Source organism: Apaloderma vittatum, unplaced genomic scaffold (assembly GCF_000703405.1).
Source record: "Apaloderma vittatum isolate BGI_N311 unplaced genomic scaffold, ASM70340v1 scaffold21241, whole genome shotgun sequence".
Classification (NCBI taxonomy): domain Eukaryota; kingdom Metazoa; phylum Chordata; class Aves; order Trogoniformes; family Trogonidae; genus Apaloderma; species Apaloderma vittatum.
Genome location: NW_009701045.1, coordinates 24,100 through 51,397, shown reverse-complemented (window position 1 = coordinate 51,397; position 27,298 = coordinate 24,100). Strand labels below are relative to the sequence as shown.

Genomic DNA, 27,298 nt, shown 5'->3' with positions numbered 1-27,298 from the left:
CACGACGCTGAATGCCCTGGTGGGCATTAGCCAGTTGCTCCAGTCTGTACCTGGCGTGGTTTAACTGGTGACACAGCCCAGCGCAGACACCAGAGCTCGAGACAACAGCGCAACACGGCTGATCCCTAACCTCGTAGAAGGAGCAGACTACTTCAGTAAGCGCCACCTCGAGTGCTCTGTGCAGCTATTTTTGATCCCTCCTCCAATCTCCAAGGAGAAAACACCTCTATTTAGCAAACTGCTGAACATGTGTGCTCCCAGCCCGGTGCTGGTCTGAGCCTCCACTGCAGACTGTTACATAAGCAATTCTTCTGCAGAGCGTTGTGCTGCTGGCATCCCCTCCTTGGGGTTCGCCCGGCAGCCTCAGACGCTCGCTGGCAGCGCGGTGCCTGCCCTGCGCTACGCACACCCCGCTCCACCTCCAGCCTTTTCATTTCCCGGGGCTGCAAACCTTTCGTGCTGCTTTTGCATTTTGAGCAAGCTGTGGACTTCTGCAACAGGAAAGCTGTTGTATCTAATAATCGTATCACTTTGCTTTACTACCAGTTTCCTCAACTCACGTAACGCAATAGCTGGGAAACACTTCTTACCTTTAACATTTCAACTTGGTTTCCAAGTCCCTTTGTGCACAGTTCCATGACTGAATAGGAACAGAAAGTGTCCCTTATTTTATGCTGGCTGACAGTAGATAACCAGAGAGAAAGATTGGATTCCAGCTCCATAGGAGGAATTAAAATTGACTGGTGGCCAGAATACACACTGTGAAGAACATTAAGGACAAGAAACATTTTTATGTAGCATGTATAATCTTTAAATTAACAGTTACTGTATTTTCATGTCATGTTCCTGCCAGGCCAAAAGCAGGTTGTGGGACCCTGATAACAGCTCCAGTGCAACCTTCTGTAGCAACATTGTTTTTAAAAACACAGCTTGCTGTACAAGAATAACAATTCATACACTCACAAACATGCACGCACGTTGTCAGAGGGAAGGAAGAGAACTGGCTCAACCACACAGTCTACAGAACGACTCCCTTACTGCAACATATAATCAAGGACGAAAGGCAAGAGAAACATTTTGGAGTCAGTAATATTTGGCAGCACAAATAAACATCATCAAGATAGGATAACATCTTGCTAATCTCCAGGAAAAGGGAACTTGTTATTGTCGCTTCAAAGACAAATTCTGCCCTTCCTGTACGTTAGTCATTTTGGTAACACCACCGTAATCTGTCTGTAATTACACCAGATAAGGCCATGGACCTGCATTTCCAAGAGTTAAATTTTTCCTTTTTGCCCCTTCAAAAGCCGTACCTGCAAAGGCACCAGAGCACAAACCCTAGTCCACAATAGGGGTCGAGACAAATTGCAATCTGCCGAGAGGAGTAGAGCTCGCACTGAAGCTTGATGGCCCTGCAAAGGCCGCTCACCGCCGCGTGGGACATCTGCAACAGAGGAGAAACCGTGCTGAAATTCAAGGACATCAGAACAGGGCTGCATCACGAGAGGTGGGTACGAGTAACACCAGGTGTATCTTGGCAATGATTCACCACAAACTATGTTTCTCCTTCCTTCATCTTGCACAGCAGAGGCAGAGCACTGCAGAACCCTCTGAGCCCCAGCAAGGGACAAACAGTGACACCGAGAGCTGCTGCGTGAAAGCTTCAGGCATCATCTCAGACTTCAAACCCAGCTGATCGTCAGCGACAGTCTAAGCTTTCATTTTTCAGTTTCTTATCCTCTGTCAACTACCTTCCTATTCTGCTCTTGGAGTGACGAGAGCAGAAGCTCACCGAGATGCTTCTCCAGCGCTCCCTGCTCTCCTCGCTGGCAGCTCTCCAGAGGGAGGCAGCAGCAGAATTCCTGATGCCCGCTGCAGAGACCTGCTCAGATGATCAGCCAGAATGACCCTTCTAAACCCATTTTACTGTACCTTTACTCCTGTAAGCATGCCTGTTGTGGAAACACTAAAATCTAGATATGCTAACATCTCAGGCGTAGGTGGTTTATAGATCTGAGACAGTCGCTTCCTGGGCAAGTCATCTGTACAAGAAAGGAACAAACAGGTTCGTTTTAGATTGCTGAGCTGGCGTTTGAAAGGAAAACACAACTTTCCAAAAGCCCAAGACAGACGACAAAGCTTTCAATTAATTCTCCTGCCAGAAAAGATAGGCTAGTAGACAACAAGATTCTTGCCAAAATTCCCAGGTAGAAAATTCTCTGTTCTTGGGGAAAAAGGGAGAAGAGCCCAACTCTTTGGAAGTCAATGAGCTTCAGAACGTCCTCGCGCCCACGACCGCACCTGTGTCAATGATGGTTGGCCAGGTTTTCACATCCACGGCAGCAGCTGCCTCTCTGGATTTCAGGAGTCTCATTAAGGTCTGGGTTGTGAGAATACAGGCAGCTTTGCTGACCTAGAAAGATAAACACGTACTGAAAAGACCAAAGCATGTCCCAGCAGCATCGTCACTTCAAGATCTGATGTTCAGAGAGTGGATTTTACTCCCCTTAGCCAGCTCTTCCGCCAGCAAACTTGCATTAATTCTTTGGCTTTCACAACACGCCAGCTCTCCTTTCCTCCTCCACTAAAACCCCAAACACAGACTAAAATGCAAATAACTACGTCAGGACCTTTAGAGCAGGTGAGAACGTGAGACAGCCCACACCCAGCTTTCTCCTCCACGGTCCGTTCCTGGTTACTGGGCTTGGAGATTAATTAATGGCAGGATTTGCACTTGCCCAGCAGCAAGGAGGGGCTGAGAGGCCGAAGCGAGAGCGCTCCGGGCCCGATACTCACTTCCACAATCATTCGCACAGTGGGCAGCGTAGCAGTGAGGCTCTGAGCATGAGGGGGTCTCACGGTCACGGGGATGCAGCCAGCGTACAGACAGCCATAGAACGCCGTGATGAGCTCAATGCCTGCAAGGACACGACAGGCTGTAGTGGGGGACACTCGCACACCCTGGTGACCCCAGCCTCTCCCCTCGAGTACTTTTTCTCCAAGCGTTGGTTACAATTCCCATTAGAGGAGGGAACACACACCAGTCACTTCCACAGCACGGATGTGCAACACGAGCAATCCAAACGCCGCGGGCAGCACGACAAGGAAGCTAAGAAAGCTTGAGACAGGGGACTGGGGAAGTAGAGAAGGCTGACCACACAGAAAATTGTATCCATCTTACAGGAAAAGAACATCCCCAGCAGCAAAAGGCTCAAAAAGTCAGTCAGGACAAAAAGAATCGCCTGGCAGGGCAAGAAGTACACGCCCCGGAGAGCGCTTCTCGCTAGTGGTGAGTGTCTTGCACGCGCCAAGCGATGCAGCTGCGTGGCACCAGCCCCAGCAGGGGCCATCCTTCAGAGCAAACGACACGCTCTTCCGGGACGGAAAGCGGCCAAGCAGCCAGGTGACTCCAGACAAACAAGGTCTGAGTAGGCCGGGAGCTGAGGAGCCTCTGGCCGGGTGATGAGCACAATTCTCCAGCCCATGCAGCGCGGTCACAAGTTTCTAAGCAAACGTCTCGTACCAGAGGATCTTTGATAACCAAAGAAGTCTTGATGACACAGCAAGATCTAGCCAGGAGGGAGAAGGTACAAATGGGCTTTTCCAAAACTCTAGAGAAACAAAGTTTGAGTCCTGACGTGGCGACTGCAGGACATCAGGACAGCCCTCGCCGGAGTCAAAACTGGATCAGCGAGTTGTGCGGTCCCTAAGGTATCACCATTCCAATGTTCTCTCCTACATTTGTCCAGATTTCAATGAGATTTCAAAGAAACACAGGCCGTGATGCATTTCCACAGCGGGATGCAGTCACTATTAAAATTTGCTTACCAGGAGGATAAAGAAGCACCACATTGTCTCCTGCATTGAGATGTCCTTTGTCACACAGAACTGATGCAATTCTCTCTGCTTTTTTGTGCAACTGAAGGCAGGTGGCTGTGCACACAGTGGTTCCCTTGAAAGGAGACAAAAATGCTCTAAACAGGGCCTGGCACAAGATACGTGTCAGTAAAACAGTCGCTGCAAAAAACCAAACAAAAATACCAAACAAAAAAACCCCCAGACTCGCTTGCTAGCGTCAGTCTATAGCTACTGGTTATCTAGACCTAGAGGCTGCTGGCATTCAGTGAGCCGTTTATCCACTACACTATCAAAAAGATAGAGATGGAGTTAGATCTGCTCTAGAAAATTCTACCTTCCAGGGAGTCAGTTCAGGTCTTCTTGCACCAGAACCTTGCCAGAATATACTCAACACCATTAAATGATACGGGAACCAGTGGGACCTACAAACACGCTCAGTTTTAAAATGAAGCATTGAACCACGACAGTCATTTAGATGAAGGGACCTATAGGTTCAAAGGTTCAAATTGTAAGTAACAAATCCATGGGCAAAATCCAATACGGAGACTAAACAGAGGACACTGGAATGGGCAAAAGATTTTCAAACTTGCGCTGAATAACACGCTGTGGGCCTTAAAAGACCCCAACAACGCAGCACGGACTGTACCTTGGCGTTCAATAAAAGGAAGAGCGGGTGGTCAGGAGTTGCTTGGGCCCTCCACTGTAACACCTCTGTCAGGAACTGGTGCTGAAACAAGAGGCAGCAATTAAATACCAGCGCTTCTGCTTCAGAGGCAGTACTTAAACGCTTTGCATTGCTGTTCTGCAATCAGCTGCAGGGCAAATTCTTTCCCATTCCCTGGCTGTAACAAATACTGATTTACCTTTTTAACTAAATCATTGTCTTCTATTTGACCAAGATCTCTTCCAGAGGCTTGAGCGATACGCTTCCCAGCAACCAGGTTCCCCACCATCACAGAGGCAGGGCCGACGCCTGTTGACAGAGAACAGCCACGTGAAATGGGGGCTTTGAACGCAAATGGGAAGGAGCTGGCTGAGAGCCACAACCTGCAGGAGCACAAAGGTACAAAGCTCCTCTGTAGGATCCCACCCCTCCTGGGCATGGATGCAAGAAGAGAGGAAATGAAACCTCACTGTCAGAGTGCGGAAGGTGCTGCTAGCCTCCTGCTCATCAGCAGAGAGAATCCCAAGGAGTTCAAAGGTAGGAATCAAAATTCCTGACTGATACGTGCAAAGAGAGGCCTCAAACACGCCCCAGGCATGAGCCAAGCCCTGGCCTCCAGCGAGCAGGAGGACACTCGGTGTTGGGAGTCATCACACAGCTTCCTAGATCTGAGGTCATGAGCTTCAGTCGACCAACGCTCAGCTAAAGGGGCTCTCGTTACCTGGTTGTTTCTGCCTGGGTTTTGGCAAGTTCGTCACACACGTGTGCGGGCACATGAGGATGTTGCAGGGGTGCAGAGAACCCTCCAGAAAGTGCTGTTTGGTTTGAGAGATATGGATGCCTCCCAGCGGAGTTTTTGGCAACGTGTTGGCTGGCACAAGCGCAAGGCAATACACACCCACTTGGTGAATGCTGTCAATTGCCTAGAGAGAGGAAAGAGGGTCACTTGAATTCTTGACACTACTAGAGACAGGCTCCTGTTAGCCGCTGCACTGACATGCTGCCAGGCAAATCCCTGCACGTACAAGGTACTGGGGGAGCGAGTCAGTCGCTCTCACTCTGTTTCACCTCTGTAACATCAGTGAGCCTGTCAGCATCCCTCCCTTCAGACAAGAAATCCATTTTTGAATCCTTCATGACCAAAATCCCAAAATACACATGGTCTGCTTGATGAATCACACCATTCTGATCTAAGGATCGTATCCATCTGTCTGCTCGGAACCATCACGCTCTGTTCCTTTTCGTCTGCCCGAGCAATCAGGCATCTAATACATTATTCAGATCGCCAGGTACTTCCCTGATTTTTCTTCCCAGCCTGCACACTTCACAACCCAAAACATTGCTGCCAAGAATGTCATATGTGCAAGGCAGGCAGCTCTCAAAGCAAGCACTGCAATTTCTTCTACTTTCTTCGAAGTATCCCCATTCACCTGTTTTAACCTTCCTCCGCTTACTGCCTCCCTGCTGAAAACGCATCTCTAGAGATAAGGGTGGCGTTAGAGCCTAACTTTGAAGCTGAACTCCCAAGCTTGAGCGCTGGCTCTGCTTTGCAGCACTGAGAGGCAACTGTGCTTCTCTACACAGTCATCTTGAGGCAGAGAGCTGACCCCTCTGCCAGAACCGGGGCTGCTCTGTCGTGGCCGCTTTCCCAGGACCTTCAGGACACGACAGAGCAGCTGGTACACAGCAGATGTACCCAGCTTGTGACCCTGTGAACACACCTTGTGCCAAGAGGGATCGTGAGCCTGTGCTCTCTCCGTCTGGGACGCGCTGACGGCCTCCAATCAGCCCCCACGCTGAAAAACCGCACCGACTCACCTCGTCCACCCCTGCGAGTGGCCTTACCTGCAGCACTCGACTCATCCACTGAAAGCTGTCCTCTTCGGACGCGTCCGGCCTCTGCTCCGCCACCACCACAATCCTCTCGTCATAGAAGACGGATACTGAGAACACAGCAATCCTGCAGGAAAGAGGAGAGCCGGATCGGCACAAATTGCAGTTTTACCCCTTGGGAACAAGAAGCCAAGGAAGCAGACTGAAGACAGAACTTGCAAAGAAAACACAAGGGAAAAAGAGGAAAAAAAATAGGCAATTAAGTCAAGAAGGAAAGACTCTGTGAAGTATGTAAGGGATTAATTCCACCTCCTGATGACATTTCTACATTGCACAGTCCCCTGCCCTCTCGATCTGCTATCACGTCTCTGTTCAAACCTGTGGCAAATTACAACCTAAAGCTTTAAAAGTATCCACATGATGTAGGGGGCTTAAAATCTCCTGTTTGGTCTTTGGCTGATTTACCTCGTCACCTGATTCCTTCCCCTAAAGTACCCAGACTTGATGAAAAGCCAGCCAGGACAGCCGGGGAAAAAACCATGTGGGGCAGGATCAGACCAATTACATATTTACCACCCAAACTAACCAGTTACATATTTACCACCCAAACTAACCAGTTACTGAAGAGAAATCGAAGATTGTACCAAAGATTTCAGGGTACCACACACAGAAGCTTATGGGGAGGGGCAAGGTTTAATTTGCTAACCTTCCTCTGTAAACTGTTTTTATTGACTCCACTGCCAACCCGGTCGCTACGATGTCGTCGGCGTTATGTCTCCGGCCGCTGACGGTCAGCAATCCATCCATCTTCCCAACCACAAACACCAAACTGCCCTGAAACACCAGAACGTATCTGTGAGGAACTTGCATAAAGCAGATACTCAAACATCTTTGCCGACTTGTGCATTTCATAATTACGGCTGGATCAAGGGAATTTGTGTCGGACGCGTTTTCTTTCTCTTAGTATTCTATCACAACTAAACCAGCCACTCAGCGAGACGAGACGCTCCAGCACCACCACACAAAAAGCTTTTTACCCTCGGTTTTAGAAGAATTAGTAATCTAAAAATGTAACAAGGAACACAGGAAGACACTGGAACAACATGCTGGAGAAAGAAGGATTCCTCCTGGCTCGTGCAAACCCGTTAACTCTCAACCACCTCATGGACAGCAAGCTCTCCTCACACACTTGTGTACACAAGCACTCTTCTTTTACACACCGACGCACGGACAAAAGATGCGAGCTCAAAAGCTGTGTTACGTACGGGTCCAACAAATCCCAGCAAGCCGGAACGGACAAACGGCACCTCACCCACCGGCGAGCCCGTGGAGTTCACGGGGATAACCTGCAACAGGAGGGAGGGCACTGGAGGCAAAGTGGATTTGCCCGAGGATAGAAAAACGTTCCCCACCCCAAGAACTGCGCTATAGCAGGGGATCCTGCTCTGGCAGGGTGGCTGGACTAGATGATCTTCTGAGGTCCCTTCCAACCCTGAACATTCTGTGATTCTGTGGTATGGGAGCAAAGTGATGAGAAGGGGAGGGAATCCTCGGTACAGTCACCGTTTCAGCTACTTGGGAGACCTTTATGAAAGGGGAAGGCTGAATATACGTAACCGTAAGTAGTTTTTCAGGGTATCTTTCTAAAAAAGAGCATTAACACTCAAGTTACAAAACCAAGTGATTATGCAAGGCTGTCAGTTCTACAGAGGAAATGGGGAAAGAAAGACGCATCCTACTACACGTACCTCAAACGTATTCTTCGTCACCCCTGCCAGCCCATAATACATCATCCCTCCTGCTCTGGAGCTAACACAGATTTCACCAATCTCATCTGTTTTACAGAGCTGAGGTGGGCCATCAGGTTTCACGATACACATCATTCCTAGGACAAACGACGTGTTATTAAACCAGTCCCCAAGATCCACCTCGTGCAAGAACCGGCACATCCAACCCCCCCGGCCGAGGACTGCCCAGCCTGCCCCAACGCAGGGGACAACACCGGCCAGTGCTTCCCCTAAAATGTGCCAGGACCACTCATAAGAAAGGTTTTTTTAGGAGGCTCCTGTGCGTTTTTACCTCCTGGCATAACGTGGCCAACGTCCTGGACGGTGAGAGCAGAGTTTTTATCTTCAGTGTTGACACGGATCACACCGAAACTCAGCCCGTTCATGGAGAGGACGGCTCTTCCAGGCAAAGGTGCCCCGGGGACCCCAGGCCTTCGAAGGACACAACATCAATACACTACATCAGGCGCACAGGCTATTAATGGGCTCGGAAGAAGATAACACAGCAACAGAAATATGCATATTTCAGTGCGTCTTCTTTGCATAACAGATTTAGAACTGCGAGATAGCAGCAGAGATTGTCTCCCAAAAGAGCTACGTCGATCAATAAGTAAGAAACTGCATCCTTGGGCAAGTGCCACTCCTGTTCCAGCTCTTCAGCTCAGCCCACGTTAAGCACCAGATGACTCCTGGGCTATTTATTCCAGAAGGCAGCAAGGGACAGAAAAGAGACTATGAAAATGACTGTCCAAAGCGCTATCAGATTTCAGCTCAGATTCAACCATACCACACGAGCTGGGAAAATCAGGAGTCGGAAAAAACAGCACTGTTGAGCTGTCACACATCTTGAGAGGAAAAAAAAGCACTCCTGTCTCATGAGAAACGGGTAACAATGTCGCTACTCGAATACCTGAGCACACGCAGTAAATGTCAGTGGAGCTTAGTACATGCCTATGTCAGCTACGACCAAGATGTGTGAACAAACCTCGGCCTGGATCACTTAACCTGGCAAATAGAGCTTGACGCTGTTACCTCCGTATTGCGATCGTCATCGCTTCTGGAGATGTGGCACAGGGACAAATTGCCTCTGGTTTAAGCCCATGGCTCTGAAACAAGCTCAGGAAGGCATCGCAGGACGAAACAGACCCTGGGAGAAAAGAAAAAAAGAAAACAAGTCACTATGACTTTACATAACTTCTGTTTTAAAATTGTCTGTAAACCACCCCTGTTTTTTACTTCACAGTAGCTGCCACAACTCAAAGGATGAAAAAGCACAGAAAGCCCCTCGCCCTGGTGCTCAACCACCATAATCCACCGCTCCGTGCTACTGGACAGCTGCCCTAACTGAAATCTTCTCGGAAGTATTTACAAAAGGAGTTAAGCCCGAGCCTTAGAGACAACTGGCTGAGAAATCTCTGCCCTGCAAACAGCCGGCGTGCGTACTCACAGGGATTTGCACCGTCGGTTACAATCAGCATGCGCAGGGAACTCAAGCTGACGTCTCTTTGGTCTCGATGGGCCATCATAGCCCAGTGCAAGTCTCGACACTTGACTAAAGCAACTTTAGCTGCAAACCAACACATACACACACACACACAAAAATTAGGACAAATAAAAGCTTTCCATGAGTCATTTTCATATGAATGCACACCCCAACGCTCCCAAATGAGAAAACTCTCACTAAAGGTAGCAAGCCTCAATTAACTGAGCCTGCGGCACCAGCAAAGCCCAACAGAGGCTGCGGCACACAGACCACTCGCCTACCACCTGAGCCAGGGTCTGTCACCACTGCAGCCCCTCCTCCAAAACGCAGAAATCGTTATCACCATGAGAACGCCCTCGGAGAGGACCAGGGATCAAAGGATCCTGCTGTGCTCAGCTATTTCCTTGGTCTCACAAAGGGCTCTGGCTTCAAGCCCACGGGTCAGGAGGTTCCCATCACGTTCGCCGCCATTCACGTGGTGTGAAGACTTTGGGCATATTCAGAAATAAACTTTCTGTCCTTTGGGATTTGTCATGGAAGACGAGGGAGATGGGCTCTAAAGCAGCTGAGATTTTAACACTCCTCACTCATTTCTCCCAAGAACTTGGAGCTCAAGTCGTGGGATGCACAAGGGTTACCTTTGTGGGCGTGAACTCTCTGCACCCACGAGAGCGGACACGTTTTCATCACGGAATAGGGCACACTGATGGTGTGCAGCTTGTTCATTACATTCTGAAAAGCAGAAAAAGGATCTTTAGAGAAGGGGTCACAAAATGCACTAAGAAGCAGAAATAAAAGCCCCCGTCCCTCCCGACCCACCCACCATGAATTCGCTCAAGTTTACTAAGGACGCTTCGACACTCGCTCCAGAGAACTGCAGGGAGAGAACCGGTTGAATTAAGGGTCCTCGACCACGTCCTCAAACGCTGCAGTTACAAAGAGTTACGAAACACTTCGGAAAGCCTTCACAGGCTCCACTCACCGTTAGAATGCCGTGCCACAGCCCCGCGTCCTTCTTAAAATCCAAAACATTCACTATCGTTTCCCCTGGTGGGGGGAAAAGAAAAAAAAGAAAAAAAAATTTGTAGTTTTGAAGTGAAACGTGCCAGGACAGCCGCACATTTTTATTTACGCCAGAACCTGGAGGTGTTTGAATCTGTCAGACCCGCTCGAGGAGGAACACACGCACCAAGTGCAGAGCCTTGTTTGTCCGACTGCACGTTTTACTCCTCGTTATGCCAAGTAACGCAACCGAATGTCAACTGAAGAGAAGGAGCACAGCCCGGAAAGTTGCAAGAAAATTACATTCCAGCCCGTAACGTCCGTCAGTGGGAGAGAGAGGGTTGGAAGCTCGTTACGCGTGAGCAGCAGCGGGGAGGCGAGCGGAGAACACCACTCAAGCGCGGGTTCCCAGGAGCAACAGAAATTAAAAGCGATGGCTTCCAAAAGACAAACCCTGCATTTCAAAGTACTGTGACTTACAGCTCTAAGAAGAAAGTTTCCCCCATGATCTGTGAATTAGCCCCACTGACAAGGCAGACCAGACCAAAGCCACGTCCTGCTGCAGCGCCCTCTGTGCTCCCACCAGCACCTCCCCATCCCCATTTCCAGGTCAGCCGAGAAGCCTCGTGTGACACGAGCACTGAGCACAGAACCAGGTCGTGGAAGAGCTGCTTTGATATTTACACCAACAAAAGCTCGGGAAGGCATTTTAACGGGTGATCAGCACAGCGAGACGGAGACTCAGGCTCTCTGGAAGATGCTCCACTTGTGTTTCATCAGAACATCTAGGCAGGCTAATCCCCTTTTTATTTCTCCTCACTACGGCCATGAAAATGATGTTGGTTTGGATGGAAAAGGGTTACAGACAGTCTTTGCTTGTGGAGAGAATGAATCTGAATTTCTCTTTCCTCTTTTCTCTTTTTTTTTTTTAGCAGATACTATCATGTGTTGGTTACTCACAGACAGCTGGTAAAAATATGAGAGGCAACGGCTGAAATGATGTCGCTGAACCTTTTATGTTTCTGAGACATCTCCTACCTTCGGAATAGTTGCAGGCCTGAGACAAGGCTTGACAGTGAGACAGCATGGCGATCCGAGACACCGTCACCCCCATGACGCTGCCCTCTTTGCTCGTCTTGTACTACAGAACATAGAAAAAAAAAGAAGCCAAGGTGTGGCTCTGGATCCCACAGACGAAGGAAATCAATCACAGAATCCATAACAAATGAAGCTTTGTCTCAGAGATGTACCTGCCCCAAGAAAGGTCTCGGCAAGGCAGCGACTTGGGTCGGGGGAAATGTGTTCAGGTCACTCCGGAGAGAACTGAGCCTGTGTGCATCTATTTCACTATTACTACTCGCCACATCTCTTCCCACTCCCAGAAATAACCTGAGAAGCCAGGCTGTAATTTTAGAACGGCCAAATTGCTACTTAAACCACTGCAATTCCTGGAAGCCGCCTTACTGAGGCGCACAAAGAGAAATCAGCCTCACTGCGAAGAAAAGAAAATCCGAACCCCTGCTTGGCTTCAGTATTTTCAGAAACCTGTGTTATCAAGTCCACAATCTCGGAGAGCTCAGTTGACTCAATTCCTGGCTTTCTGCAACAAGAGCAGCACTCTCCAATTCATTTTGAGCAGGGCTCAGGCCCACCAAGGTATTCAACACTAAAACAAGCCTCACAGCAGGTTGGACACAGCGCAAGACTTGGTTTGGTGGCTACAAACCGGGGAGTTTAAGGCAGTGAGGTGAAAGTATTACCTCTCTGGTGATTAGGACATTAAATTCAGCTCACGGAAACTACTTTCTGTTCCCTGTTTGCTCCTTACCTCAATATACGCTGGCTCAGTTCCCGCCGCTGAGATGTTGGGCTGCCAGTCCTTCGGAGATTTGGAGAGATATTTTGAATCTGTCACAACCCATTTGAGTCTGGGCCAACCTAGAGCCAAAATTAATCGGTACATTAACATCAGCTTATTTATTGGGGGATTTGCATTCTGCAAGAATACGCTAAAACCCCATCATTTGTCCAAGTTCAGTTACACAAGCAAAATATTGAGCCAAGCCGAGCTACCAGCCAGAAGGTTCATCTCGTTTCTCATCAGGGAGTTCGCTGGGCAAAAGGGTACTTCCTGCGCTCCCTGCAGGATTTCTAAATATGGCTGGTTGTATCCTTAATAAAACGGCTCTGCAACCTGCCAAATGCTGCTGAAGGGATCTGAGGACAACCCCAGCTTGTCAAGGGGATTCATCGTGACTTCCAGAACGCCAAAGCGATTTTCTCGGAGCCACAGACCAGCCCACACCACAGGCAGCCAAGTGATGCTGTCAGAAATGCTGCTCCCTCCGTGTCCCCTCCCAACGGCGTGCAGACTTCTGGTAACTTTCAGAACAAGGAAGTGTCTGAGCGATCGAACCTTTAAACTGCACGATTTCTCCGTTCTGGGTTTTTGGAAGCCCTTTCAGACAGACTTCGGTGGTGAGGGCCAAAGCGATGCCGCAGCTTCCCAGCAGAAAACCGATCTGCTGCCCGCCGGCGTCCTGCGGGGAGAGGGGGAAAAGGTCACTCCTGCCTGAAGGCGACACGAGGCAGCTTTGCCCTCACCAAAACCCCAGGTTTGGCAACGCTCCGGGAGCCGGACGGTGACATTGTGGAGCACGTGGGAGGAAAAGGAAGAAACAACCCATGAACGCTCTTCTTTGGTTTGCCTTTCTCCTCCCACATTCAACGTCTGGCAACGGTTTAAAACTCAAATTTCGGCCTCTCTCTGGCAGGGATGAACCCAAGCGCTTCCACGCGTACATTTTGGGAGATGACAGGTGACCAGCACAAAGGCTGCGAAACGGAGACAGACCCGCAGGCCAGTGAACGTGCACAGGAGAACGACAAGGCAGCAGAAAAATGCAGAAGGGCCACTTCATCTTCTGCCTACCAGGTCTGCCCTTTTAAACTCGTTTTCTTCGAAAATGAAATGATTATGGATCCAGGGACAGTTTGCAGAGAAATCCGGTGATTCTCAAAGGCAACTCTTTATACATAAAACAAATAACACGCTGCCTAAACAATAAGACTAAAACGCATCGGACGTGAAACCCGCAGGAAACAAGCGCTCGTGCCCAGCCTCTCGGCACCCAGCGCAGCCCATTTATTCTCATTAAAAGCCCAGATGCCTCAAAGAACACTCACGAGGCGAAAAAAGCAACCCGTGTAATTACACTGAAATAACATGGTCTCTCTCTCCCGAGGAACTAATTTCTATTGCACAATGATAAAAACACTGAAATGAGGTGGCTTGCTATGAAACCTGGTTGGGCAAACACCGGGAGAAGTTTTAATTTGGCGTTTGCTTGCTGCAGCAGTCGTCACGTTGCAGCAAAGCTCTGACTCGCGCGGCGTTACCAGACCAGCTCACCAGCCCATCACCACCTCTCCTGCCATACATTTGCCATTCTCCCGTTTTGCTTCCTCTTAAGAAATCCTATAGTTTCAGACAGCTCTCAACACAGCAATAATATGGCAATATTGCAAAAATTCTGGTAAGGATAAAGAAAAAGGTTTAGCGAGCAAAGATTCAGGAGAAGTGCCTCCAAGTATTCAGAAACACTTTGCACCCTCGGCCTCCAGCAAAGTCCAAAGAGCGGCAGACGCTAAGCGTGGCTGGAAATGAGACCCCCTCAACATCGACCAGAGGGAAGATTCGCACCATTATCTGCACCACATAAATTATTTGCGATAACAGAATGAAAACTACAGCATTTAGGTGAATCGACCGTTTCCAGCTCTTCAGCCCAGCTCTCTGGTCAATAGGTTTTTCCATTTTAAAGAGCTGTTCCAGGCTCACAAAGGTCTCGCGCATCGCGTCGATACGGAGCTGCTGGATGCCGTGAACCACTTTCAGAGGCTGGTGGTCTGACTCGGTTTCCATCCCACATCAGCCTATTGCTCCTCTAAGTTCCATCAACGTTACCTTTCTGGTAAGAGGTACCTCTATAGGCACGGGGATGACTTCTGCCAGCAGACAGCCGTAAAACGCCACCATAAACATGACCGGGTCGTTGTTGGGATAAACGAGGGCAACCTACAATTCATAGAAACCATCCGTTAGTTGCAACACAAGGCAAAAAAAATTGCAGAATTCACATCTATAGTGACTAAAAGCCAGAAAATACTTGGTGCTATTTCACATTCTGCTGCAGCAGTTTTCACAGGGAAATTTTTAAGGGCTTTTTCTTCCGCTCAAGATCTGGTTCATGCACCAGTTCCTCGCGCAGCCATGTTGGCACTCCCCACGCACGTGCAGATGCATGAAACGCAGAGATCTAAACCTCTGTATTTCTCTCAGAGGGGCAATGCTCTTCCTTAGACGTGTTTCAAAGTCCAGAGCCAAGAAGCTGCTTACAAAGGAGCCAGCAGGACTCAAAAAGTCCCCAGAGTCTCTTCCCCAAATAACCTGTCCCTGGGCTAAGAGCTTTTAAAAGAGCAAGGTAATAGCGCCTGTGGCAAGTTGCAGCCCCCCCAGCCCCTCTTTTTACTCCAGCAGGAGAACCGGCCAGTCCCCAGCTCATTACCCTGTCTCCAGGTTTTAACACGGGTTCATTTTTGGTCCCCAGTTTATTAAGCAGCGTGTAGGCCAGCTTGAGACTTCTGCTCCACAACTTGCCTAGAACACAAAACGAGAGACTTGCACAACTCCGAATCAAGCGAGTATTTCAGTTTGTGACCGCTTTTACCCTCGTACAGTCACGTCCCTCCGCGGGAGCAACGCTGCTTCGGCCACCAAAACCGGGGAGGTATTTGCAGCCGCACTAGGTCGTGCCCACGGCTGCTCTTTTGGAGCAGCTGAGCAAGAGAAGCGCGGGCTCCACTCACCGTACGTGAGGGTGTAGACGGGTTTCCCCGTGACGTCCAGCGCGGTGAGGCAGGGGCACTTGGCTTGCGTGGTTCCCCAGCGCTGCAGAGCCGCCTCCAGAGCAGGAGGCCAGTTACAAACAACTCCCAGCGGCTCGCCCTTCACCGGCGTCATCTGGCGTCCCTCGGGCTTGGGCTGGTTTGGGTCAGGCTGTGGAACTGAAGAAAATTCAGTCATGTCTCCAGTCCATCTTTGCCTCTTTGTCAGTGGACAGCTAAGCTGGAAAGGTGCATCGAAAAATGCTTTTTCCTCATGACCTTTGCATTTAATGACTCCCTATTACATTTCATTTCCTGCACAAAAGGAATCACCGTGAACACAGTCTTCTCCTACGGTGCTACAAAAGGTGCTCAAGGTAACAGCGAGGAAAGTAACACAGAACTGGAGAAAAGAAAAACAGTCTTACAAAATAAGGTCGTAATGAATTTACCAGTAAAGGCAATCCCTTCTGGGAAATTAATTCCAGTTGCTTAAGCAAATGAAGGGGTCTTAAAAATCTATTTAAATATTTTTGTTAATAAGTTTTAGTTATTGTAAGATATTTAGTGTTGAGGAGGCCACCCACAGCTCAGCAGTAAATCCCTTCAAGTGCTGGTTCCCTATCAGACTGTTCATGAAGGCCACTGCTGGCTGCACAGCAGGGTCAACCCCGAAAACAACAGCGTCAATAAATCCAGGTCAGGGTCCTTAGATTAACAAACCCCATTGCTTGGAGCCATTACCTTCCACAATTTCTTCAAAATCATCCACAAAAAATTCTTTCAGGGGTGGTCTTTTAGGTCTTTTCAAGGTGTTAAGCAACTGCTGAATTTTCGTAGAGACTCTGCTGCTCACGGGAACACCTGGAGGGAAAGATCTGATCTCATAAAGGCGCTCATCGTGTCTACTAACATTTACACCTCGCCTCCTTCCGCCAGAGGCCACTTCTCTCGGTGAGCCCACTAAAGGCTGTGCCAGCGCAGGACGACACTAGTACACACTACACCAGTGAAAATTACCTTCCTCCACTCATTTTATCGTTCTTTGTGTGGATTCTGGGACAAAAGCTTTTGAAAACCATTAGCCCACCTATGTGTTGGCAATTTTATTTTCTTAAAAAGCAAGAGAGAAGACACAAGCCTGTTAGCTCTCCCATGAACTCTCTCCAGCCCGTGGCAGATACGCGCTGCAGCACGCCCACGCAGAACTGCGGCAAGAGAACATGTTACCGCCGATGCCGTAACCGTGTCAGATTTGCGAGGCGCTTAAACGGGATAAACTTAAAATCTCATGAGTTGTTCTCCCAGCTCAGGTCGCGTAACACTGTCTTAATTTCTGGGTATCCGGAAAACCTCCGTACCATCAGCAGTATCCATGAGGCTGGAGCGGTTGGATCCCTTGTGCATGCCTTTCACAATCCCCGACGGAGGAAGGTCGATGGCTGCCGGGCGTGCCGAGGAAGAGGAGGTAGTTGCTGTGACATCTGGGGGAACTGAGAAATTTTCTAAAAAAAGGGAGAAAATTGAGACGGCAATTAACATCGACCTTTTATTACAAGACGCAACAAGCAAAGCGTTACCTGGCACCAATAACAATCTTAAGAATTTAATGGGTTGAGTGTGTGGGAGCTCTTATTAAGGCTAAACACACCGCTTCCTAAGTATTAAGGAGATGCACATTATCTGTTCTGGAAAACAGAAAACACAGGCACGAGATAAGTGGCTTTGTCCACGTCAGGAAAATGGTTCAGCAAAACAGCATTCCTATTCTTGCTTTCGAGCCTTCAGATAAGCTAAATCTCTTGACATTTGGTACTATTAAAATAACAAAAAGAAAGATTTTGAGATTCACATGAGCTCTGAAATATTCAAAGCCAACAAACTAAACCCTACATCACCTATGCAGTAATCTCTCTTGCTAGAATGACACTATTTCACTTTTCTGTCCATAAGGGCTTTCTAAAACAAAACATGCGGGGGGAGGCTATTGACTGAAGCAGATCAGCAAAAAAACGTGTTGGGTTTAAATTTCTTCCAGTTCGGTGGCTAAACAGCATGAGCCTGCCCAGCACTTCAATAACAACCTTAAAATCTACTGAACAAAGTGAGTGGGGTCTTACTTTTGCTTTAAGTTGGGCGACGCCGCTTTTCAGGTGAGTTTGCAAGCTTCGGAACTGCGAGTACCGCGGCATCCTGCGCTAATTCTCGCATTAACTTTCTCTTAAATAAGGGATTTTTTGCTTACGTGGCATTTCCTTATGCAGCACAGTAGGGCCAGTCATCTGATAGGGCAAGAATATTCTATTCCAGCTTAACAGAACCAGAACCAGTTGCTTTAGAAGGAAAAAAAAAGAGTCACTATTTTGAAACTATGTTGGCTTGCACAGAGGGAGTCTGGAGGAAGACAGATGCTGAATAATTCCCACAGAAAGGGGTTTGTGGTTGATACTCTGTGCCTGTTTCCAAGAGAAAAAAAAAATCCATTTCTGCATCCCTTTGGGGATAGAGTGGCAAGGAATATTTAATATTTCTCATGTACTGAGCTTCTAAGATCACTAGGAAGGACTTGGATTGTGTAGAGCTCCAAACATGTGCAGGACTTCCTACTGCCCTCTGCAGAAACGTGTAAAAGCGCCTACGTGAGAGCTCCCATTCACTTAAACGAGGGGTTAACACGGGAGGAATGTGGCATCTACATGGCTACAAGAGCTGTTTTGCACACAACACTAATAATATTAGATGGCAGTTATTCTGTAGGTAAAACAGCTAGATTACCTTAATTCATTACAAAAGGTAACGTGGCTTTCTGTCTGCTCCAATTAACAACAGCCTCTCTGCTTCAAAGACACGTTAATTATGTTGACTGCGTTTTATGGGCCATTTCCCTGGTTTTTCACTTCAGAAAACAACTCCCATCCCAGCAAATAAACAAACAAACCCAACAGCCATCAAAAAATAAAAACAAAAATGAAGTGAAATGGTTAAAACCACCAGCACTTCTACGCACTGCTTGCCCCAAACCAGTTAAGCAAAAGCAGAGAGCACACAAAATACAGATATCTCGTAGGATGCACTAAAATCCTGAACAGCAGGTAAAAAACAACAAACATACACAGAGCAACAACAAACTTGGCCATTTCATACAGAAGCATCAGCAGCAAGGAGCACCTCAGAGCCTCAAAAAACTGAGCCTGGGGTATCCAGATCTGTAGGTTTTGCTCCGTCTTCTCAGTACCTGGATGCTCTGATTCTTTCTCAGACTAGTTGTGGAAGATCTATGCTAGATTTTTACTCTATAACCTTTTTTCTTTTTTTTTCCCCCCTCATTTCTTCACATACACAGCCGGTTTCGGTTCTTTTTTTTTTTTTTCCTTTTTTTTTTAAATCCAAGGCAAACAATAAACCAGTAGGGCCTAGAGCAAAATGAGAAGGTTAAAACACAGCATTTCCCCCACTCAGTAGGCAAAGACACCCCTGTGGATGCACGGGGACGCAGATGCCAAGCGCTACTCGCGTACAGGAGCTTGGAATCGCTGCAAACACAAGCGACATGGGGCAGCAGAGAGAAAAGCCTGCCTGAGCCTGGCAGTGCTGTCATCACAGCCTGGAGCCTCTTCTACTCCAATAAGCTCCTGCTCCCCACTTCCCCTTTTCCACATTCCGAAATTCTTAAAGGAAAAAAAAACAACAACAAAAAAACACATTGTGATGGTGCAACTCCAACCAACCCTAGCCAATTCCATCAAAGCTACCTAAACTCTGCATCCAAATTTCCCTTACGCAACGGACAACTCCGGCTTTATCGACACAGTCTGAACTCGAAGCGATTTTTCTGTTGATACCCAGCTCCTACCTATTCGAGTATTGGCAAATACATCAGCTAGTGACCCACTGGTCCCTTTGCCTTCTCCATGGGAAAGTGTAGAAGATGCTGATGAAGATGTGGATGACCCCTGAATAGATCGGTTGATCCAAGACTCAGCATTCTGTAAGCTCTGATGCAATGCAGCAGAAAGAGCAGCTTGGCGCCTTAGCGACCCCTCGTCCTCGGATGCGGAAGACGTGTCTGTGTGGAAGCAGAAAAGAAAATCTAGCTGCTTAGGGAAAAGCACATCGCATGGAACATGCTCTCTTTCCAATTCACACATCAACAGCACAGGCTTCTCATAGGAGGATTTTTTTTTAATATTTTTTTTTCACAGGCAGTGTCAAACGAGGTTACATTGGCCAAACCAGAGGTTAAAGCAGCAGACGTCTCCCCGGTGAGCACACCGGGGGCTTTTTCCCTGTTTAAAGCACACAAAAGAGTCCCCTCCTTAGGCAAGGAATCCTTCCCTTGGGCTTGCCAAGTTTAATAACTTATCTCTCACCACTTCTCCGCTCATTTTCTATAACCTCAGAGGCTGTATTTGCCTAGCTCAGGTAGTTCTGAAATGGAAAGCGAGGGGTCAGTATCGTCGTCAAATGGGAAGTTTGCAGAAGCAAAGCAGAACGCTGGGAAACACCAAGCCAAGGTCACATGCAGAAAATGCTTTTGTCTGGTGTTCTCAGTGGGGCCCTTTCAATTGCAGAAAATAAAACAGAGAAAACAACCCCAAAAGAGAGAAAGCTGCAAGAAGGACCCGCATCCTGTGTTCCCAAGAGAACAGATACCTGGTCTGTCCTCCAGCTGCCAACTACATTTATTTATCAGGGAGAAAGTGCTCGTAACTCAGCTTCTGAAGCTGTACAGGGCTACACGTCAACATTCAGGCAGGCTTTGCCCTAAAATTTACCTGCTCTTGAGGGTGATTTCCTGCTTATATTCTCGTGAATCAAACTATTAAACCATGTTCTACCTACTTTCAAAGCAGAACGTAGCCACAAGCTGAAGACAAAGACCGATCCCAGAGCCAGGCGCTAACCAGTTAGTACCCAAGTTAGTACAAAGCTGAGACTCAAGCAGACACTGGGAACGTGCGTTAGACCCCAGGAGAAAGGAAAAAAAGAAGAACGAAGCACAAAAGGAGGCAAAAGAACAGGTATGAGTGATGTGGCCGAGCAGAGCAGTTTCAGAGAGATTAATCCATGATCTTCAGGTCAATCCAAATGACTGCAATGCTTCTGCACAATGAGACACAACATAAAAGTCACTGCCAAAAACGACACGGATTCATCCCGAAGCCAGTGCATACAGCTGCTTGAAGACAGAGAAGATTATTAATACCTCATGCATGGGCACCAAACAGACACCACATCATCCGAGGGGTTTGGCTGCTGCCGCCACACGGGAAGGGTTAGGAAGGAAAAGTCCTGCAAGTCACAGAATCCCACAGGATCCCGCTACGGTCCCTGCCCAGAAACATATAGTGCTGCAAATCCCTGCCCTGCCCGCTGGGTATTAAACCCTAACGGAATCCAAATGGGAATTATGCAGCCGGCAGAGGTGGGAGGGAAGCAGAAGCAGCAGCCACAGTCCGGAAAGCCGGCTCAGCTCTCACCAATCGATTCTCCAAAAGCTCCCGGCAGAGGAGTCGTTTTCAGAGCCCGAGCAGCAGCTCCGTGGCACGGAGCAGGAGCTGCAGGAGCTGCAGGTGCCCACGAACCCGCTGCAGAGCTCGGGCGCGTTGATGACCGCAGCCTCCCGATTTGGAAATGGTTCCCGCTGCGTACCTGAGCACCCGCACGGGCACACGCCGCGAGAACCTAACCTGGGGGAGTGCAGGCGTCTGCTGGGGACTGAACGAACGTCGACCGCCTCTTTGTGGGCATGGGCAGGGCCATCTTCTGCTCTTTGTGTTTTGCCAGCGCTGCCTGAACTGCTTCGGTGTGGATATCTGCAACGGGGAGGGGCACAGACTCAGTTTCGCGACAGCGGAGAAGGAAGAAAATCACACAACGTGGGCAACTCTTACTCGCTGTCTCCGTATTTACTTTACAGCGCCTTCCCAAACAATTTTGCCATCTCAGGAATAACATTTCCTTTTTTTTTTTTTTTGAAACAGGGCAACTAACTGAGGTTTCTAAAGTTAGAAAGCTAATAGCAGCGCCAAGCTTTTTAGTCTGGAATCTTCTGGATTGGTCATTATATTCCAGTGTCTCTAGCAACTTTGACAGAAACTCCAAACATCCAGAACTTTTTAAAGGAAGACACATCGCTGGTGACAAGAAGACAATTATTAAACCACTATTATGACAAGGCAGAGCTCATCTACTTTAATTTCTCAGATTAAGATTCTGCCCTCCCACAAACTCGGTGTTTCTTTGCATAGAACCCCCAAGGGAGACTCTTCCATCAGCAATTCCTTGAGAGGACACAGCTCGTTCCTGCCCGTTAACAGGAGTCCCAGGGCAACCCCTGGCCCTGCCCTCACCCGATCGATAGCGTTCATCTCTGGCTCCCCCTGAGCGAGCTCGGTGAAATTTGGATGGAGGACGAAGGCCCTGCCGAGGCTGGAGCGGCCGACGGAGCGGGCGTCTGAGTTCGGGACTCCTTCTGTAATGCTGGATCAACCCCTGGAAAACAGGCCACAGTTCTCTGAGAGCAGGAAACACAAGTAGCTTTTCTGGACTGTACTTTTCTCTTTCACCACACAATTACAGCGTTTCCCCCCCTTTTTTTTCCCCCCTAGTGAAGTAGATCTAATCAGTCTATTAATACATCTGTCCAATTATACCCTAATCAGTTAAGACACACCTGTCCCTTCTTCGACCTCACTCCTAAGAGTTTTTCACAGCTTTTTTTCTTTTTAACGGGTTGTGACTGTGTTCCACTGACCAGTGCACATTATTGACAGGAAAACCAGTAACACACGAGCAGCAAGAGCCTCTGTGCTGTTCACATTAAGTACAAGCCAAAGACACCTCCAGTTGTCCAGGTCCTTCCTCCTTTCAGTGTGTCAAGGAGTGGCTTTATCACCCTAGAAAAGTTTTTTTTCATATGAATACAGGGACGACCTGACACGAAATTACCATTTTGCACAGTTCAGAAAGGGATCGTCCTTACTGGACTCTCAGTTCTAGGAAGGATCTTTGCATCAGAAAAAAACCAAGTAATTCCAAAAGGTCACGGAGCTGTAATGCCCTTCAGGTTGTCACCTCTAGTCATGCAAAAAGAAGAGCAACTGGGTCATCTAAACAGGCACCCGCTTACAAATTCCCACCAAGTACCAAAGGCTTAGAGAAACGAGGAGGAAACCACAAGCCCTGGACTCCAGTCCCAGCCACGTTGCTTTTGGAGCCGTTTGAGGTAAACAACTCCAGGCGAGCACCTGGAGCTTGGGGGACCCACAACCCCAGCAAATCACACCCAGATCTTCAACCATCGCCCGCACCTTCCAACACCCTCCAGAGCAGAATGTTAATTGCAAAGTAACTCCCCACGTAGCCCAGTGTTACGGGCTTTGGAAAAAATTCAAGACCACGAGGGCGCCGCACCCCTGGAGAAGTTCCCTCCCAGCCCCCAGCAACGTTCTTTGGCCTTTTCCAAAGTTTTCACCTCTCATGTTTGTAGTCGTTCAGCTTCCCAGACCGAGAAGAAAAGCTTAATGCCTTCCGATCCCTCGAGTATTTATGAATTCGAGTACCCACTAGATGTCAGCAGCAGATTTAACACCATTTAAAATGAATTATTAAATTCATAGCCAGGTCTCTCCCGCAACATCTCGCAAAAGCATCTCGCCCTCTCTGCAGAGCGTCACAGGGCGAACATGACATCCCATTTACAAAGGGATCAGATGTGTCTCCGAGTGACATGACACACCGAGAGCGAGCTCTCTCTTCAGCTCTTTTGCTGTGACAGAACACCGTGTTAGAGCAGACTAACAACGCATCCAAGCCCAGGTGAGGGGGAAGCTGTCGCTGCACTAAAGCGCAAACGGTTGCACAACAAAGTGACCCCAGGGAGGCAAGGCTGCCAGGTGACGGGTGACTGATTTAGCATTCCCTTTGCAGCGAGCCTGCTGCCGCTTCGACCGGCAGGATCTGAATCTACAGAGACATGAGAAATAAAGTCTAAAAAAAAAAATAAAAAATTGAAGGGTGTTGCGGATGTTTTCATTGTCAGTTTTTAAGGAGAATTGACTGCGTTGTGATCTCCACGTTGTGCCGAGGTTCAGTGATCTAAGAGATTCCGAGATTTTTTTCTTCACTAAAAGATTTTTAGATTAAAAGAACCATCCTGTATGATCAAGAAGGAGAAACGTTTAGGTTACTAATGAGGACAGTCAGTGCCAGGTTCCTCTGACAGAAGGCAAACCTGTTATTCTGCTGGTTTGCGCACGGGATTGAACAGAAGCGCTGCTGTCGGACTGGCGACTCCTCGTGACAAGCTGATTTCTTCTCAGGCCACACACCTGTAAAAATCGCACAAACCACAACCAAGCCCCGTGTCACTGCTGCTGCCAAGAGCTCCCCAAATCCCGGAGGCTTCTGGAGGAGTTACCAGCTAGACAGATCCGAATTCTGCCCGGGCAAGGAAGATTGCAGGTGCTCCTGGGATTTAGACCTGGATATTATTCCAGCGATGGAATCACGGACTTTACCTAGAGTCAGGTGAAAGGCTTGACTTGCGATTGCGATACCCCTCAGACCGACCAAGGAAGAAAACCGCTCCCCAGTCGTGGCAGAGTCAGATCTCATGAACGGGAGACACTCTCCACACACGGCTAAGCTGGGGCGCGTGTGCCTGATTTACAGGTTTAGTCAAAGCTGTTCTGTCGCTGGCTCCTATTCCACACTGGCTCCCGTTTGGAACAATGTGATGCTGAAAAGCAGGGGGGGCAGCAAAGGGAAAAAAAAAAAAATAAAATAACAGAACTTTAGAGTCGAGTCCTTTCTGCTGCGCCCAGCCCGCGAGGCGGCAGGAAAGACTCTTCGGAGGCAGGAAATCCACGACAGCCCACGTGGGAAGCGAAGAAGAAATGCTTCTTTTCCAAATTGCAAAATAAATTAAACACTGAAATAACAGAATCTATCACGTTCCCACCTTGTGCTAAAACACAGATTAACAGCTAAAATTCACAGACTGATGAGATTAGCTCCAAATGTCATCAATCTCGACAGGATTACGAGCATATTCCTGTCTTCCAACCCCTTTCCCTGAAATACTGGAATACAAAACGCGACCAGATCACATTTACCCTACCTTTTCAGTAAAAAAACCCCTAAGTACTCAGATGTTTGCTTTGCTTGTTTAGTATTTTTAAAAAGTTTTTCATTACCATGAGTGTAGAAAACAGGAGCAGGAGCAAGAGCACTCCAGCAGTTACACAGAAAGGTTCTGACAGTGAATCGGTGCTTAATGAGCACAATTTCCTTTAGACATTAGCAGAGGAACCTAACGCATTCTCTTAAATAGCAAGGGAAGGTTCTCTGCCAGCTGCCCGTGCGCAAGGGCTGCTGGTTTTGGCAGGAGGCACTCCCGCATCCGCAGTGTTTGAGCTAGAAAGGTGTGAATGTTTTTCCAGATTTGCAGCGACTAAGAGCGCCAGGAGCTCCTTCTCTAGCGTTCCTCCAACAGGAGCGACATCTCAAGCTCCGAGACCCTCGGAAGGGAAATTTGGGCTCGCGGCTCTGTTGCCTCGGCCGGTCTCGCTTCCAAAAATGGATGCTGCACCAGGAAAACAGATGTCTTTAGGTAATTATCATTGGTGCCTTAACTCTAAAACAACGAGGCAAGCTCCCAGAGGCAACGCGAATGGAGCACGCGTTTCGCAACGAGAATCTCCCAAACCGCAGTGTTGACGCGCCCCGACACGCCGTCACAGCTGCCTTCCTCTCGCTGCACAGCAGTGAAACGGAGACGGCGCATCGGCCAACGACGGGAAGGTGCTCTGAGGAGCGGAAGGCGCCAAACGCCAGTGCCAAACACGTTGCTGTTGTGTGCTGCGTTCATTTTCTGCTCCTTAACAAGGTGACCTGATTCCGAATCCCTGATGCATGCCTTCGACAGGAGGTTCCCAGATAGAGGGGCAGCTGGATCTAAGACACCGGGGAAGCCGGGGGGCTGAGCCGGCACGGCAGGCAGAGCGCTATCGTAATTGGTGACCTCCCATCAGCCCAGCTCTCTTCCCCAACTTCAGCTCATTCTGCAGCTTTCAAAAGCGCGACAATTAAAAGAGCAGGGGCACAGACAGCCTTGCCAAACACTCTTTTACTTCCTCCTCTTCCTAATTAAACATTTTCTGGAACAAGCCGAACATGCGTGCCCTGCGACAGGCATGGGGCACGGGATGAAAAGAAACTCGTCGAGCTTCAGTCTCCGCTGGAGCGCGGGGGAAAAGCAAACCTGCCAGGAAGAGCCCACATTTCCTCGGGAGGCTCCACCGACGCACACGGGGGTCTGAGAGACAGCAAAACCCCCTCAACAGCTACTTACGAAGACCATAAGGATGGATCCGTCACGTGTGTGGCTTTTCGGTTTCCTTAAGTCACAAAACCAGCTTTGATACAACGGTAGCAACCGAGTCACGGGAGATCCCTTCCCCGTGCTGGGCCGGGGAGGCTGCCCTCAGTCCTCACCGAGCTGTTCACAGCAAAAGCTCCAAAACACCCAATTTTCACCTGCCTTGCCACCTTCACTAGCACAGCTCACACGAAAGACACTAGTTTTTTGTGTATAAAGCACCCACTGTGGCAGAACGGGCAGGAGCTTTAGGTGAACGTAAGAGCAAAACAAAGTTGGGAAACAACCGGGATGGAGAAGAGAAGGGAGCAACCACTAAATGCAGTTACCACGTGACGCTGCAGCGTCCTTTTCTGTTCCTCAAGCAATTGCCTGAATCGAACTGCTACAATTTCAACAGAAAAAACCCAAACAGCCCACAGGATCTCTCGTGAACGGACACAGTGCTGCCTGTCAATAAACGCACTTTTAGCCTTCGCTCTTTTTTTCAGATTTATTTTCTGGCAGTAGTTCAGTCTCAGTAAATTCCAGTAAGTCCAGTCAGGGCTGGCTCTCGTACCCATTCACTGTCCAAACTGCTAAGAGCCAGCCGCGTTCGTTTTTAATGGTTAAGCATCTCAGCATATCAGTATTGCAATTATTTTGGATAAGCATCCCCATAATAATTATTATGCATATGTTCAGCCCCGTCCTTCAGTTTACAATTACATATAATTATCCCCCACACAAGTAGCTCTGCTGCTAAGGATCTCGGAACCCAAAGAAGCAGATGTAAATGAAGTACACGAATTCAGCCACGCTGGTAAAATAAACCAACAAATTATGAAAATTCTGATGTTTCTCCCACAAGGCATTGAGACGCCTGAAAGAAGGACGCACGACAGACCCAGTTCTGACATTGAGCCATTTTTAAGGTGTCAAGAACGATTCTCGAGGGCCTCACGCTTCTCGATCAATTCAAATTCCTCCGCCAGCCCAAGCAAACACCTACCTTGGGTTTGTGGAACATACGGCGCCAGCAGCTTTGCTCTCTTCTTCTCATACCCCTTTTGCGTGATGTCCCCTAAAACAAAAGGTAAAGAAAACTCATTTAACCCTGCACTCGTTTTTCTGCTTGAGGTCCGTTTGCTTTTCCTTTCAGCAACACGAAGGTTTCACTTGAACACAGAACTGTGCATGTGATGAAAACCCCAAACCAGATAAATGTGAGCACGTTACGATTTCAAAGCCTCCATGTTCCAGAACTTCTGCAGTTTCCCTTGGGATCAGAGATATACACCAAGCACTATTTAAATGCAATAATTTGAATCAGAGCAACTATCTAAGTGAAATATCAAACCAAGGAAAACCTAAAAAGGGAAACTCGGAGTGCAGGAAAATATTCCGTAACCACAAAGCCA

General features: G+C 48.4%; 1 protein-coding gene across 2 annotated transcripts in view; it reads right to left on the bottom strand.

Annotated features, from left to right (window-relative positions):
* The window catches only part of DIP2B (DIP2 disco-interacting protein 2 homolog B (Drosophila)), a 30,665-nt gene extending 3,709 nt beyond the window's left edge, over window positions 1-26,956 (bottom strand). Inside the window, exons 1-31 of one of the 2 annotated variants that reach the window (XM_009879012.1) lie at window positions 26,890-26,956; window positions 21,959-22,009; window positions 21,868-21,924; window positions 21,205-21,330; window positions 19,368-19,580; window positions 16,876-17,019; window positions 16,259-16,378; window positions 15,497-15,694; window positions 15,196-15,287; window positions 14,595-14,705; window positions 13,044-13,167; window positions 12,456-12,565; window positions 11,666-11,768; window positions 10,608-10,672; window positions 10,264-10,357; window positions 9,590-9,709; window positions 9,175-9,289; window positions 8,435-8,574; window positions 8,104-8,240; window positions 7,621-7,701; window positions 7,062-7,189; window positions 6,368-6,482; window positions 5,244-5,445; window positions 4,722-4,831; window positions 4,505-4,585; window positions 3,829-3,952; window positions 2,797-2,918; window positions 2,302-2,413; window positions 1,933-2,042; window positions 1,314-1,444; window positions 591-759 (exon numbers count right to left, since the gene is read on the bottom strand). In XM_009879012.1, the coding sequence (XP_009877314.1) occupies window positions 591-759; window positions 1,314-1,444; window positions 1,933-2,042; window positions 2,302-2,413; window positions 2,797-2,918; window positions 3,829-3,952; window positions 4,505-4,585; window positions 4,722-4,831; window positions 5,244-5,445; window positions 6,368-6,482; window positions 7,062-7,189; window positions 7,621-7,701; window positions 8,104-8,240; window positions 8,435-8,574; window positions 9,175-9,289; window positions 9,590-9,709; window positions 10,264-10,357; window positions 10,608-10,672; window positions 11,666-11,768; window positions 12,456-12,565; window positions 13,044-13,167; window positions 14,595-14,705; window positions 15,196-15,287; window positions 15,497-15,694; window positions 16,259-16,378; window positions 16,876-17,019; window positions 19,368-19,580; window positions 21,205-21,277 (3,444 nt within the window). In that variant the 5' untranslated portion in view covers window positions 21,278-21,330; window positions 21,868-21,924; window positions 21,959-22,009; window positions 26,890-26,956. Of the gene's footprint in view, window positions 1-590; window positions 760-1,313; window positions 1,445-1,932; window positions 2,043-2,301; window positions 2,414-2,796; window positions 2,919-3,828; window positions 3,953-4,504; window positions 4,586-4,721; window positions 4,832-5,243; window positions 5,446-6,367; window positions 6,483-7,061; window positions 7,190-7,620; window positions 7,702-8,103; window positions 8,241-8,434; window positions 8,575-9,174; window positions 9,290-9,589; window positions 9,710-10,263; window positions 10,358-10,607; window positions 10,673-11,665; window positions 11,769-12,455; window positions 12,566-13,043; window positions 13,168-14,594; window positions 14,706-15,195; window positions 15,288-15,496; window positions 15,695-16,258; window positions 16,379-16,875; window positions 17,020-19,367; window positions 19,581-21,204; window positions 21,331-21,867; window positions 22,010-26,889 lie in introns of both variants that reach the window. The other variant, XM_009879011.1, reaches the window with a different exon arrangement.
* Between the last annotated feature and the right edge of the window lie 342 nt (window positions 26,957-27,298).